This window comes from Spermophilus citellus (assembly GCF_964194105.1).
Source record: "Spermophilus citellus genome assembly, chromosome: 10".
NCBI lineage: Eukaryota > Metazoa > Chordata > Mammalia > Rodentia > Sciuridae > Spermophilus > Spermophilus citellus.
In genome coordinates this window covers 9,266,236-9,280,599 of record NC_138197.1, presented here as the reverse complement: position 1 = coordinate 9,280,599, position 14,364 = coordinate 9,266,236, and the positions used below count along the sequence as shown (strand labels likewise).

General features: G+C 43.1%; 1 protein-coding gene across 1 annotated transcript in view; it reads right to left on the bottom strand.

Moving 5' to 3' along the window:
* Window positions 1-13,167, bottom strand: part of LOC308657852 (Golgi pH regulator-like) — a 39,630-nt gene extending 26,463 nt beyond the window's left edge. Inside the window, 4 exon segments of the mRNA XM_081310044.1 lie at window positions 120-226; window positions 3,397-3,500; window positions 4,391-4,450; window positions 13,016-13,167. Coding sequence (XP_081166170.1) covers window positions 120-226; window positions 3,397-3,500; window positions 4,391-4,450; window positions 13,016-13,057 — 313 coding nt within the window. The 5' untranslated portion in view covers window positions 13,058-13,167.
* Between the last annotated feature and the right edge of the window lie 1,197 nt (window positions 13,168-14,364).

The following is a 14,364-nucleotide window of genomic DNA, read 5'->3' as shown; positions in this document are numbered from 1 at the left end:
TTGTGAAGTGCCCTCAAATAGCAGCAGTTATGAAAGTAACGTAGAATTAAAGCTGTCTATATCTCCAATCCCCAAGAACACCCAATCTATGTGCTGACATTAGGAAGGGAAATACTTACGCAGTCGGATGTTGCTCACAATAGAATAGCCAATGTAAAAAGGCACCATGAAAACCAGGATGAGCAGAATTATACACAGGTTCATTTTCCAGTGAAAATAACGGGAGCTGAAATGTCAAAGATTGTCACTGGGGGAGGGTAGCAGCTTTCACGTTCTTTAGTCTTCCAAGCATGCCTGGCTCTTTAAACTCAACACTGAACATGTTCCATCTAATTCACCAACTATGCTATTATTATCTACTCGCTGGTAGAGATTAAAAAATATAAATTTCTAGAAGGTATATATGACCATCTTAACCTAAAAATTTCACTAAATGTTAGTACTTTAGTTATATTCATAAGCAATGTATAATAACATTTATCAACATATTCCATTCCTAGTAGTATGAGTTATTTCATCCACTACTAGGAATCTTATTGCAATATAAAAATTAAAGGGAAACAAGGTTAACAGTAATGCATGCCATATAGACTCAAGCATGTCTTTCATACTCAATGTAAACATCTGATTTGCTTTATACTCTTTATAAAATATAAGCCAGGCACAGAGGCACATGCCTTAAGTCCAGTGCCTCAGGAGGCTGAGACAGGAAGATCATGAGTTCAAATCCAGTCTCAGCAAAAGCAAGCCCCTAAGCACTCAGTGAGACCCTGTCTCTAAATAAAATACAAAATAGGGCTGGGGGTGTGACTCAGTGCCTGAGTGCCCCTGAGATAAATCCCTGTTACTGCTCCCCCCATATATATAATTTATTTAAAAAGTTTAGTTCTTTTGCTTTGTATAATGGATTTATCGAGATATAATTCACCCATTTAAAGTGTAAAATTCAATGATCTTTAACATATTCACAAGTCAGTGCAACTACCACATTGATTCTAGAACATTTTCATTACTCCCTAAAGAAACCCTGTACCTGTTACCACTTTCTAATTCCCCTCCTTCAATCTTCCCAATTCTAGGAAACCAAAGTATCTGTTTCTATGGACTGGCCTGCTCTGGACATGTCATGTGAATGGCATCTCATAATTCGTGATCTTTTATGACTAGCTTCTTTCACTTAGCATGTATTAAAAGTTCATTTCTTTTTAATAAATTTTGAATATTCACCCTGTTGTTTATCCACTCATTAGCTGTTGGGTAACTGGACTGCTTCACAATTCAGTTACCATACATTGCGATGCTCTGAGCATTTTCGTAGTTTTAGTGAGACTGTGCATTTCTATTTCTCTTTAGGCAGAACTGGAAGAGACCTGCTAGGCCATAAGGGGTATCTACACTCAACCCTGGGAGGCACAACCATGTTCCCCAGCAGTGCGTGAGGGTTCTGACTCCTGCTCGGCCGCACCAACACCGGACCCATCACCGCGGCTTTGCTGCGTCCCCTGGTGGTCATGACGCAGAGCTCCTTTTCCTCTGCTTCTCCGCCTCTACATTATCACCTTTGGAGAGCTGCCCTTCAGGTTCTTTGTCCATTTTTTAGATATTATTTTTTAAACTATTAAACTGTAAGGGTTATGTATACATCCTAGGTAACGATCCCTCATCAGACAGAAGATTTGCAAAAATTTCCTTCTATTCTTGGGACTTCTGTTCACTTCTTGATAGCGTCCTTTGCATTTACTGATTTTAAACTTAGGTAGGCCTGGTTTCAAAAACTGGCTGAGCAGCTAAGTGGCTTAAAAGGATATATAAAATACAGGTGAGAAGTAACCTGTAAGGAAATAGGAAAGAAAGCAACAACAATGGCAAAAGATAGGTAAAATATCGGACCAGGCCTAATGGCTTTTGTGAAATAGGTTTAGAAACTTGCTGTGAGTGGCCACAACTTTAGTTTTCAGTTTTCTAATGGTCAATATGAAATAGAAAATTTGATTAGTTAGATAAAATCATGTGTCTGTAAAAAAATAAACCACTGTCTCCAAGGAAGCATAATTATTACCGACTTATTATTACTGGATTATTACCAAGACAAAAATGAAACTTCTCTAATGATTTCATAAGGATGAAAATGTGAGATCCATCTGCAATTTTTGAAAAAGCCTCCGCGTGGGAGGACCGGGTTTGCCTTGCCGGCGCCTACGGAGTATTGGCGGCTTTTTCAAAAATAAAGTTTTGTTCCTGCTTGAGTGGCTAGTGATTCTGTGCCCAGCCAAGACTGCGGCACTTTCTATCAATATTTAGATGAGTGGTTAGCAAACTATGTCCTGGCAGCTACCTATTCTTAAAAGTGAAACCTTACTGGAGTACAGCCACGCCCACTTGTTCTTGTATTGCTTATGGTTCCTTCTGATTTACAACAGCAGAGTTCAGTAATTGTGATAGAAACCCTTTGGCCCACAATGCGAACCTGTTTAAATAACAGAGAAACACTTAGGTTGTGAGAATAAAATATAATAACCAGCAGGTAAAATAATATTTGCCTATTCTCCACAGTCACTGGATCTATATCCAGCTTACTCCCCAAAAGTTTGGATCATTAAAGAACAAGTTTAAAAGTACAAGAGTAAAAGTAAATTTCTGTTTAATCGTATTACAGCTTATTAAATGATCTATCAGGAGCAACTTTATTTTTTTTAACCTTTCAATATTTTATGTTTAAGCATCTCTATTTTATGTCTTCAATTTTTTTTCCAACTCTGATTCTTAAAGAATTTGAGAGTAAAGTCTCAAGTATCAGCAGCCTATAATGAATTTATACAGCTTAGCTTGGCATGGATTCCTGACTATGAGTGAAAGGCCACTTTATTCCTAAAAGATCTTTTCATGTGGTAATAAAAAAGTACAACAAAAGTCAACATAGCAAATTTGATAAATGCCATATACAGATGATGGTCTAAAAAATTCTTAAGCTTGCAATTTGACATAAAAGAAATATTTTGGAAAAACTGTCTAATAGGTTTGTTATTTGGCAGAGAGTAAAGAGTTACTTTTAAAAAATGTTTTAAAAAACATTCTAAGTAGAGGTTGTAGCTCAATGGCAGAGTACTTGCCTAGCATGTGTTCAATCCTTAGCACCACATACAAATAAATAAATAAATAAAATAAAGATGTTTTGTCTTAAAAAAAAAAAACCTAAGTTCAATCAAACTTGATCATGCCTGTAAAATAAAAAAAGATAACTGAGACAATAAATTCATTTTCAGAGAGGTCCTTAAATAACTCTGAAAAATCCACATGGTAGATTTTTTTTAAAATTAAGACTCAGATTACTTTTACATGGTAAAGAGTGGAGCACAGTGTTTCTCAAGAGGCAAGTTATTTAGTATTCTTACTCACCTGCTATTCAATACTCCTAAGATTTCAAAGATGATCAGCTCAAACATGGTGCAAGAAAATGCAAAAGTCACAGAGAAGATCACCTGTACAACATATTGACGCACCTGTTAAAAGCCAAAAAGAGATAGAAGTTGATTACTTCCTGGCTTGAGATTTTGAACTGATAATCTCCTGGAGGCAAGTCAGAAATCTTATTTTTAGAAATTCTCAAGTCATTGGAGACAGATGACCAACATCCACTTGTGGTTGGGGAATTTAAAGCATGAGAAGATGAAGTGACAGGGTCAGAAGTAGCATTTAGAATTCCAAATGCACACTGACCCCCCCACCCCCCAAAAAAAGAGCTATAAATCTTGATAAAATGTTCAACACAACAACAGTTTTTCAACGCTCTGCAGATCTCAGATCAGTTCTGGAACCTCCATTGGGAGGCCTGACAGTACTGGGCAGAAGAGAACCTTCAGAACTTTGGGCTCTGACAACTACCAACCCCCCTGGAGAGGTTTAATGGAGAACATTCTACAATGACAGAAAGGCAGTTCAGTACCAGTAATTTATTACAAAATAAGGAAGATTAATTAGAAGATGTCCATTCTAGGGTGGTGATTTTGTGACTCCAAGGCTTAAAATGAGAACCAGACCAACTTCTGAATTCTGGTAGTAGTTTCAAATGTAAGATTGGTGATTCAGGGCTAGACAGACAGAGGAAAGGGAACCTTTATGAGACACTGTGAGAATAACTGCTACTGGCATATATCCTGATGTAACTACAGCATGGCATTCCTTGCTCCATGTGACCTGGCTCTATATTTTATTTTTTAAATCTAAGCCTGATCACATTCTGCAGTTTCACTGTTGGAATAATTTTCATTTGGCAAAAAGCTTCCTATTTTGGAAGTGAACATGATCTTTAACAGAGGCATTTTTCTTATTTTATATTTAAACAATGTAAACTCACATGCAGTATAAGCATAACATAATGTTTTCTTCTCACCTCGTAGTCCTTAAACAATTGACGCATGAAGAAAAGCCACCCAAATCCAAAAAACAGTATCTATAGGAGAAAAAAGACAGAATGTCAATATATATCTTCTTTTGAGAAATGCTTCAAAGAGAATACATCTAACTTATTTCACAGATTAAAGATGAGATCCACTCACAACACTGGAAAGAGATGTTTAGATGCTCTTAGATTTCTAAGATTATCCATGCTATAGAATGTGTTATAAATTAGACAAAAATGGAATTACTTATATATTTTCCCATAGTCTTGTGATAGCCAGGGATGTTAGCAAACAGACAGGACTCAGTGGAACTTGTTTCTAATAGATGATCCTTGTTTGCAAGTATTAAAAACCTCAGTGGAAAGGAGTTGAGACAAAAATAGAGTAGAAGCTGGGCGTGGTGGCGCACGCCTGTAATCCCAGCGACTCAGTAGGCTGAGGCAGGAGGATCAATAATTCAAAGCCAGCCTTGGCAATGATGAGGTGCTAAGCAACTCAGTGAGACCCTGTCTCTAAATAAAAGACAAAACAGGGCTGGGGATGTGGCTCAGTGGTCAAGTGCCCCTGAGTTCAATCCCTGGTACCAGAAAAAAAAAATAGTAGAAAGACAAATACTTTTTATGTGTGTTTCCTTCAGAGAGGTTTCTTAGCTTCCCCCTCATCCTGCTCAAACTACAAAGAGTGTTTCCACCTTGGTATAAAGCTGGGGTTGTAGAATCCCACTTTCGTCAGTTTTGATCCAAACCGGCAGAGACAATCATCACACATCAGCTGACAAAGCTGGCTCGATTTTCACTACTAAATAGAGCCATCACACATTCTGACACAATTCCTCTCTTCTTCTTATGTTTGTCAAAAACTTTATTAGTGACCCCTGGTTCTGTAGATTCTGCCTTATGAAACCTCTGCTGTTCTCTGATAGGAACTTCCCTCCAGCCCTCACCCACTTGTAATCCTATAGGTCTCAACAAACATATTATTCCTCATAGAAGGACTTCTTTTTCCCATGAAAAAAGAGAAATTGCTCTTTTTATAAAATCCTATTGCACCCTGTACTTGCCTCATCAAAGCACCAGCCACAGAGTTTTATAATGTCTAATTATAATGACTTTATTATAAGCTCTGTGAGGACAAGGACCATGTCTGCTTGTTGATGTTTGTATTTGCAGCACCCCGTATAATGCCTGCACCCAAGTGTGTGCTGGGTGGCTAAATGATCCAGTCAAAGATGGCTGCTTTTCAGCAAAAACCCAATCTTGAAAATTTTGCAGATTTCTACATGTGCAAAATTTCTAAGTGTTGGGAACCCAAAGATGAGCAACATAGTGTCACCCTCCAGAAGCTCACTCTATCATGGGAAAGACATCAAATAAATGATTACAATGTAATATGGATATGCAAGGACAGAGACATGTACATGATCCTGAAAAAACAATGAGGGAGACCAAACCAATCTGTATGTAAGATTTTCAAAGAAGATGATACCTGAGCTGAGGGAGGTTATAATTTAGGGTTAAAACTTGATATCGTGTGCAAATTTGGGGATTAGGAACATTTTTCTACAGTTTCCCAGGTATATTTACCACATACTCAAAAGTTTCCTAGGCCCTAAAATACTGAAAATCATTATCTTAAAGGATGACTAAGAATCAGGCAGGAAAAAACAGAGGTGGTAAGGGCAGGGGGACGGGGCTTCCAGACAGCAAGACCATTCCTAAAGGCATGGAGCACCAGCCCTGGGATACGCTGGCAACCCCTGCCCAGTGCTGCTGGGAGACATCATTCACAGGAGGGAGGGCTGGGGTAGCTCACTGTGCAGTGCTGTCCAGCACACTCAGGGCCCTGGGTTCAATTCCTTCAAAATAAATAAAATAAACAGCAACGAAGGGGGGAAAAGAAAAGAAACAATGAAAGTGGTTAAAAATGAGGCTGGATCTTGAAAACTGTGAGGAAATTGCAACTAAAGAATTAAATGGTATAAATACACTTTTCTCAAACCCTTTGAGCGGCAAAGGGAAGAAAAAAAATGAGGCTGGAGAGGAGAAACAGAGGCCCAATCTCTGAGAGTCCTAAAGGCCACCCCAATGAGCTTGAGTCTATAAATGGTGAGGGCCATTTTTTTTGGGGGGGATATTTGAATGCTTCAACAGCTTTATTCACAATTATAAAAGCTAGAAACAATCTAAATGCCTTTAAATCGATGAAAGCATTAAAAAATATGATAACAGAATAGTACTTAGCAATAAAAATAACCAAACATGTAGAATCTGAAAGTATTAGTCTAATTAACGTAAGAATCAGGACTCAAGTGAGGGTTATTTAAGCAGGAGTCGACAAGGCCCTTTTGTGGTTTACCCCAGAACATGACAGTAGCAGCAAAAGAACCAACTCTAGGAAAAGAAACCTAGGAGGTTGTTATCTCTTCTCTTCAGACAGATGATAAAGGCCTGAATTAAGACTTTGGTGAAAGAGGAGGAAGCAACAGATTTGAGAGCTGTTAGAAGGTAACCAGCAGGAAAGAGTCAAGGACTAGTTTAGAACACAGGATGAAGAATAAGCCACCTCTGTTGTAAGAAGAGTGGGAGAGGAGGTTTGGCAATGGGACGGGAGGATGGAGAAGATGATGAGTATATTTTAGACATGCCAAGGGCCAGAGGGCCTCTCTGGCCAAGATGCCCAGCATTTGAGTAAGAGATTACAAAGGCAGGACTGAGATTTACCTCTACATTGAAACCACCCAGTGGGATTCTCCAAGATGGAACGCACAGCACGAGGAGAGCGAGGCGCGGGGAGAGACAAGGAGGGGACAGAGGAGGACTGTCAGAGACAACAGAACCAGAGAAGGGTGTCCTGAAGCCACGGCCCAGGCTGAGCGGAGAGCTACGAGCCGCAGAGAGGGAGAATGAAGCCAGGAAGGGAAATGTTCAAGGGCGGGCGTGGCTCAGTGCAGAGCACTTGATTAGCCGCACAAGGCCCCGTTCAATCCTCAGCACAAAAAACAACCAACCAACCAACAACCAGGCCTTTGTAATTTGCTCAATGATGACCTTAAGAAAAACAGTTTGAACAGGGAGGTAGAGGGAGACCCAGCACATGGTGGGCTGAGGGTAAATGGGGGTAAAGGCAGGTGGAGACAATGAATGGCTTTAAGGAGAGCCAAGGAAGAGAAAGACACATTAGACAGCATCCTGGAGAAGAAGGGGGTAAGGGAAGGCTTCCTGCACAGGGAAGAAAGCACAGAGGAGGGGCAGACCAACACAGGAGGAGCCGAGATGATTAACTATTATCACTAGCAGCTCACCTTCACGGATCATTCACTTTATTCCAGGTTATGCACTACAGCATTATAATCTCAAATTTAAAAAAAAAATCACAAAAACTCAGTGAGGTAGGTTTGATTGTCCTATTTTCGGAAAGAAAGCTGAAATTTAGAGAAGTTAAAATGAATATAAGAATTAGGGTTCAAACTGGAGTCTGAGTGACCCACTTCAAAACCCATGCTTTTAACCACTTCACAACGGGCAACTCCAGATCAAAGGCACAGGCTGAGTGCGGCCTGTATAGGGGCAGGAGACACCTTGTGTTCTGACGGGGGTGGGGGGTGGTGAAAATGACTGTGGTGGATAATCTCTTAAATTAAAATGCAGGAAGTAAAAGGAGATCAGTCTTTTGGTCACTGTTGACTAAGCAGGAGGCAAGAACATTTGCTACGAGGTGAGCGTGGAGAACAGGGGCTTTGAGGAAAGTGATAAAGATCCAGAGAAATCATAAGGGGGTGGAACAAACAACTAGTCATGAAAGCGAATGAGTCAATAAGGTGAGGGTTAAGCTTGTGGCATCGGCAACCTGGACACTGTACATGATTTTCTACAGCAGCCTTCAGGCCCCTGTATCAATAGTGTACAAGCTAAAACAGTGATCCAAATGTGGACTTTCGTAGGAAGGTAAAGGAAAAAGAGAGCACAAGAAGGTAACTTGGGATCCATTAATCCAGACTAAGTAGAAAAGGAGAGAAGCAAAGAGATTAGAAGAAAAAAATTCCAGACTATCTAGGAGGCCCGCTGGCCAGTGTGACATTAAGTTCAGAGTTTAGAGGTCATGATTATATGATACATGAAGGCATGATTAAAGGTGGAGAAGTTTAGTAATTAGGGCTAGGAGTGGTGTGCAGGTGGATTAAAAAAAATCAACGAGATCATTCTAAAATGGAACTTTAGATAAGGAAAACAAGCAAAAATTATAAATTTGTATGATGAGATGGGGAACAGAACTAAATATACACTTTTCATGTTTTATTGTGTGCTCCTTTCCCACTGACAAAGAAAGTTTACAAAGACTTTTAAACTACACACACACACACACACACACACACACAGTAATTGGAGTTGAGCACAGTGGAGTGTGCCTCACCTTTAGTCCCAGCTACTCACAGGACTGAGTCAGGAGGAGTGCTTGAGCCTCTGAGTTTGAGGCCAATCTTGGCAACAGAGTGAGACCCTGTTTCTTTCAGAAAGAAAGGGGGGGAAAAAAAAGACCTGGATAATTTATTACATCCAAGGTACATCATGTGAATTCTGGCAAGATTATAGGGGACCCAAGAAGTATGCAGAAGGAAAAGACAATTTCAAAAAGCTTGCAAATAAAATGGAAAGTGCACAGATTAAAAAAAAATACTTTGAGACTTGTACAGAGGAGAGCCTTGACCTTGGGACTTAGAGTGTACTCTGCAACTGATAAGGTTTATGACTGTAAGAGGGTTCAAAACAGGTAAGTTTATAAAAATGACCTCTAGCTTAAAAATTATCTATAAACAGAAAAGATGGCCATTAGTAAGATACTTATTAAGGAACCAGCTGGAAAAGACACCTTTCTTGAATCATTTGTAGATTCAATATTTTTTTCATTTAATATGTATCATATTGATTATTTATGCCAGATCCTGCCACAGAATGGTGAACAAGAAAGCCTGGCTGCTGCTCTTGGGGTCCATAGTCTATGGAGGAGGTGAACAAGCGGTCAGCATGTGGCAGCACTGATGGAAGGGAAGCAGGTCAAAGACATCATGGTAGCCCATACAGGGACACCTACCGAATCCAGCCTTGGATGTCCAAACAGATCTGAAGACTGAACAGAAGTAAGCCAGGAGTAAGAGGGGAGGGATATGGGGCAGATCCAGAAAGGCAGAAGAGACTGTGTGGAAACCTGGGGCACGACAGACCGTTCAGTTTATGGAAAGCCGAGCAGCTTGGGCACACGTGTAATCCCGGCAGGTCGGGAGGCTGAGGCAGGAGGATGGCAAGTTCAAAGCTAGTCTCAACAACTTAAAATGGAACATAAAAAAGGGATGGGGACATGGGATATGGCTTGGTAGTTAAGTGCCCTGGGTTCAATTGTTGGCAAGATAAAGTAGTTTAGGAAGTAGAGCATGAAGTGAAGAGCCACGCTGAAGAGCTAAATGCCATAGCCCCAACAAAAGGGACACTATAAGCCATATTGAGGAGTTTAAATTTCATCTTGTGGCATGGCGAACAATTTCAACAGTAAGACTCTGCTTGAGGCTTACAAGCTGATGTGACCTCTGATTTCAGATTTCATTTCAAATAAACCTTTCAATTCATACAAACAGGAAAAAAATGGGGGGAGGGTTTCTTCCAAGGTAACCGAATCTCTCTAGAAAGGTGCTTTTTATTATATTGATACTTACCAGGCCCTGTTATTCCAGCAAATGACCTGGGTACTATGGAATACCAGAGAGAACAAGAGAGATAATACCTTGGACTTTGTGAGTCCACAGATAAAATCACAAATGAACAACAGTGAAAGAGAGAAGAAAATAAAGTGGAAATGAGGAAGAAGGTGTCCAGAATGAAGCCTACATTGGTTGGGAGGAGGGGTCAGGCAAAAAGTGCCCCTGAGGGGGCTGCCGCTGCCACCCAGCGGTCCATTGCCAGAGTGCCTGGAGGTGGGGTTGCATGTGGCCACCTCCCTCCTGGGATACAGTCCGGGGCCTTGAGGGCCAGAGTACCTGAAGGTTTGCTGCCACCGGGGCACAGCCGACTCTGTCTAGGGACACTGGCCAGGGCCTGCAGGACCAGTGTTGGGGTGCCTGAGGGTTTGGCTGACCTAAGGTCTACCTGCTGCTTCTTCCTAGAGTTACTCCTTTGTGTGAGTGCATCCCTGGTGGCTTCTCTGCAAGCTGGAAGGCACTGAGACCTTGGGAACTGTGACAAGCCCAGATCTGTCAGAGAGCGACAGGGTCTGCATGGCCAGCCTGGGTCAGGCAATCCTGTGAAAAGTCAGGCTGGGAGCACTCCGCCTGGGGAAGCACAGGTTAGAGAGAGTGGAGAGAGCTGGGCGCTCCCAGCTCTGCCATCCGAGAAGGGTGCCACTGAGCTACAGTTCCTGCCCCTAAACAATACTCTACTGAATGATGAATGGACAGCAGAAGAAATCATGGATGAGATAAAAAAAATACTCAGAGGTAAGTGAGAATACCAATATAATATGTCAAAATCTCTGGGGCACTATGAAGGCAGTACTAAGAGGAAAGTTCATTGCATTGAGCTCATTTGTTAAAAGAATAAAAAGTCTGGCTGGGGCTGTAACTCAGTGGTGGAGAAAGTACTCAGCACATGTGAGGATCTGGGTTTGATCCTCAGCATCACATAAAAAATAAATAAATAAAATATTGTGTCCATCTACAACTAAAAATATGTTTAAAAAAGAATAAAAAAGTTAATGACTAAATGACCTAACATTACATCTCAAAACCCCCAAAAAACAGGAATAAATCAACACCAAAAGCAGAAGAGAGGAAATAATTAAATTCAGAGGTGATATCAATGAAACTGAAAGAAACAATTCAAAAAACTGACAAAACAAAAAGCTGGTTCTTTGAAAAAATAAATAAAATTGATAAACCCATAGCCATGCTAATGAAGAGAAAGAGAAAACCCAATAAAATATGTGATGAAAAAGGAAATGTCATGATAGACACTACTGAAACACAGGAGATAAATAGAAACTATTTTGAAAGTTTAATAGAAAAGTTTGAAGATATTGACAAATTTCTAGAGACATATGACCTACCCAAACTGAACCAGGTGGACATACATGATTTAAACCGATCAATTTCACGCAAGGAAACAGAAGACACCATCAAAAGCCTACCAACCAAGAAAAGCCCAAGACCACATGGATTCTCAGTCAGTTCTATAAGACATTCAAAAAAGAATCAACACCAATATTCCTCCAAGGAGGGAACCCTTCCAAACTCATTCTATATGGCAAATGTCACCCTGATACCAAAACCAAACAAATACACATCAAAGAAAGAAAACTTCAGACCAACATCCCTGATGAACAGATGCAAAAATTCTTAATAAAATTCTGGCAAATCGCATACAAAAACATATTTAAAAAGATAGTGCACCTCGGTCCAGTGGGGTTCATCCCAGGGATGCAAGTTTAATGCAACATATGGAAATCAATAAACGTTGTTTGAAACAGGGTCTGTCGCTAAGTGGCGAATTTGGAATCCTCCTGCCTCAGCCTCTTGAGTCACTGGGATTCTAGGCCTGTGCCACTGTGCCTGACTCTTTTCATATTCTTTTTTTTTTCCCCTTGTTGATACTGGGGATAGAACCCAGGGGCATTCGACCACTGAACCACATTCGCAACCCTATTTTGTATTTTTTTTAGAGACAGGGTCTCACTGAGTTGTTTAGCACCTCGCTTTTGCTGAGGCTGGCTTTGAACCTGCGATCCTCCTGTCTCAGCCTCCCAAACCGCTGGGATCACAGGCGTGAGCTCGTAGGTTCTTAGCACTGCTAATTTTTTTTTTTTTTTTTTGAAGAGACAAGAATGATATTCTACAGATAGGAGCACGATGATGAGGAGATAAAAAAAATATCAAACACATTTTTAATGTCACTTTAAGCACTCAAACGGAAATGTTTCTGCCATTTGAAAGAAAAAACATTTCAGAAAAAACACTTCAAAACTATCTGAAAAAATAGGCGATAAAAGTGAACGGCCAGAAGTCAGCTCTACAGATGTTGTGAGTGCAAGCCCCTGGAGAAGGGTCTTCAGTTACGGACCAGACAGGCTCTCTGGAAATACAGGGGCCAGTGCGTGAAGGAAGCCGTGCACTCTGCGGTCCGCGTAGGAAGAAACACCGAGCACCGCACGCGCCGCATAAAGCCAGAGGCTCCACAGCTCCGGGCTGCAGCCACCGCCAACGCACCACCGGGGCCGGCGGCGGAACCCGACCGCGTGCTCCGAACCCCGCGGGGCCCTCCGCACGCGGGCCCGGCCGGACGCCAACGGCACCCGGCCCCGCAGCCGCGCTCCGGCCTCGGGGGCGGCGTCCCGGCTCCGCGCTCCAGCGGCTGCCCTTGGGGGTGGCCGGAGAGCGGGACGCCCGCCGCCACAGGCCCGCCCCGGGAGCCGGGGCCGAGGGAGCCCGGGCTGGCGAGCCCGCCCCTGCCCGTGAGAGGGCTCGGGCACTGCCCACACCGACGGCGAAGAGGAAGGGCCCGCGGCCCGCTCGCCGCGCTCACCCCAGGGGGCACTCCGCCCAGGAGGCCGAAGCGCCGGGCGGGGTGCAGACCCACCTGGGAGGTGATCATGATGCTGGAGTCTATCAGGAAACTCATGGCAGACGTCAGGAGCGTTCATGTTCCCACTTCCCACTCCCCAGGGCACGACCGCTCGGGCCGCCGGCCCACAAACGCTGCTAGCCTTCGCCCGGAGGCCGCCGTGGGGACTGCGGCGCTCCGACCCTACGCCATCCAGCTGCGCCGCCGCCGACCAATCAGCTTCCGTGTCTCGTGCCTTCCGCCTCAGGTCGCCAGGGGGCGGAGCGGGCGCGACGCCAAGGGGCGGGGCTGAACCGGGAGGGCCGGCTGAGGGCGGGGCTGAACTGGGGCGGGATTTCAAGGGTGGGGCTGAAGTCCGGTGGCCGGCCCAGGGGGCGGGGCTTAGCTGGGTGGCTGGGCCCCAGGGGGCGAGTTATCTGGGGGACCGAAAAACCGAAGGCTGGGCGGTGTCTGGTTCTGAGGCCGAGGCCGGTCTTGTTTTAAATGCTAATTCTCTTCAACGTAATGTCATGACTAATGGATAAGATGCCCGGCATTGCAAAATCAACCAATCAATGCAAACCTCATTGTCATGACTTAGGCCGGAGTACAGCCTGGAGTTCTAAATGTTATAACCTTTACTTGGTCCACAAACATCACTGCAGAATTACACGTGAGGGAAGAATGGACAGGCACGCGAGAGGTTTCGTGCCTGTAGTGAACCGAGGAAGCACCTGCTGGGTCCTCAGAACAGCGCCCTCGGTCTTAGGGAGGGGTGACCTCGGGTTCTCAGTACCACTGCGGTACTCTGCGCTTTCGTGTCACCCTGGCAAGAGATCCAGGTGGGTGAGCCAGGAGGGGAGCGCTGGCCCTGGTGCTATGGTAAGCACCGCCAAGAGCGTGCTCCCAGGTGAGCTGAGGTGAGCTGCCAAGTGAGAAGGGAGGGGATTGAAGACAGCAGTCTCCAAGAGAAGGGTAGAATCCACGTGGCCTCAAGAGAGCGTTGTAAGGCTAAGAACTGGAAGTTAATGAAGACTTAAATTAAAAACAAGAAACAATTCCTTAGGAATCGAGTATAAAACACCCCTACCCGCCTGAGGAGGTATGCTTGTAGACATAGTCATTTACCACCTATGTTGCAATGAGCAAGTCAATTAACCTCTCTGAAATTCAATTCCCTCATCCGTAAAATGGAGATAATAATTAGTGCATTGTTAGTAGTAATGATTAAATTAACTAATGTGTGTAAAACGCAGAGCTGGTAAAAGAAGAGAAGGTGGTTATTAACATTTCTACTTGGATGGCTGCTCCATGAGTTTTCTGATCTGTGAAGGGTAAGGGTACAGGTGAGAATTTGTTTCTCTTATTTTTGTGCCTGAACAATA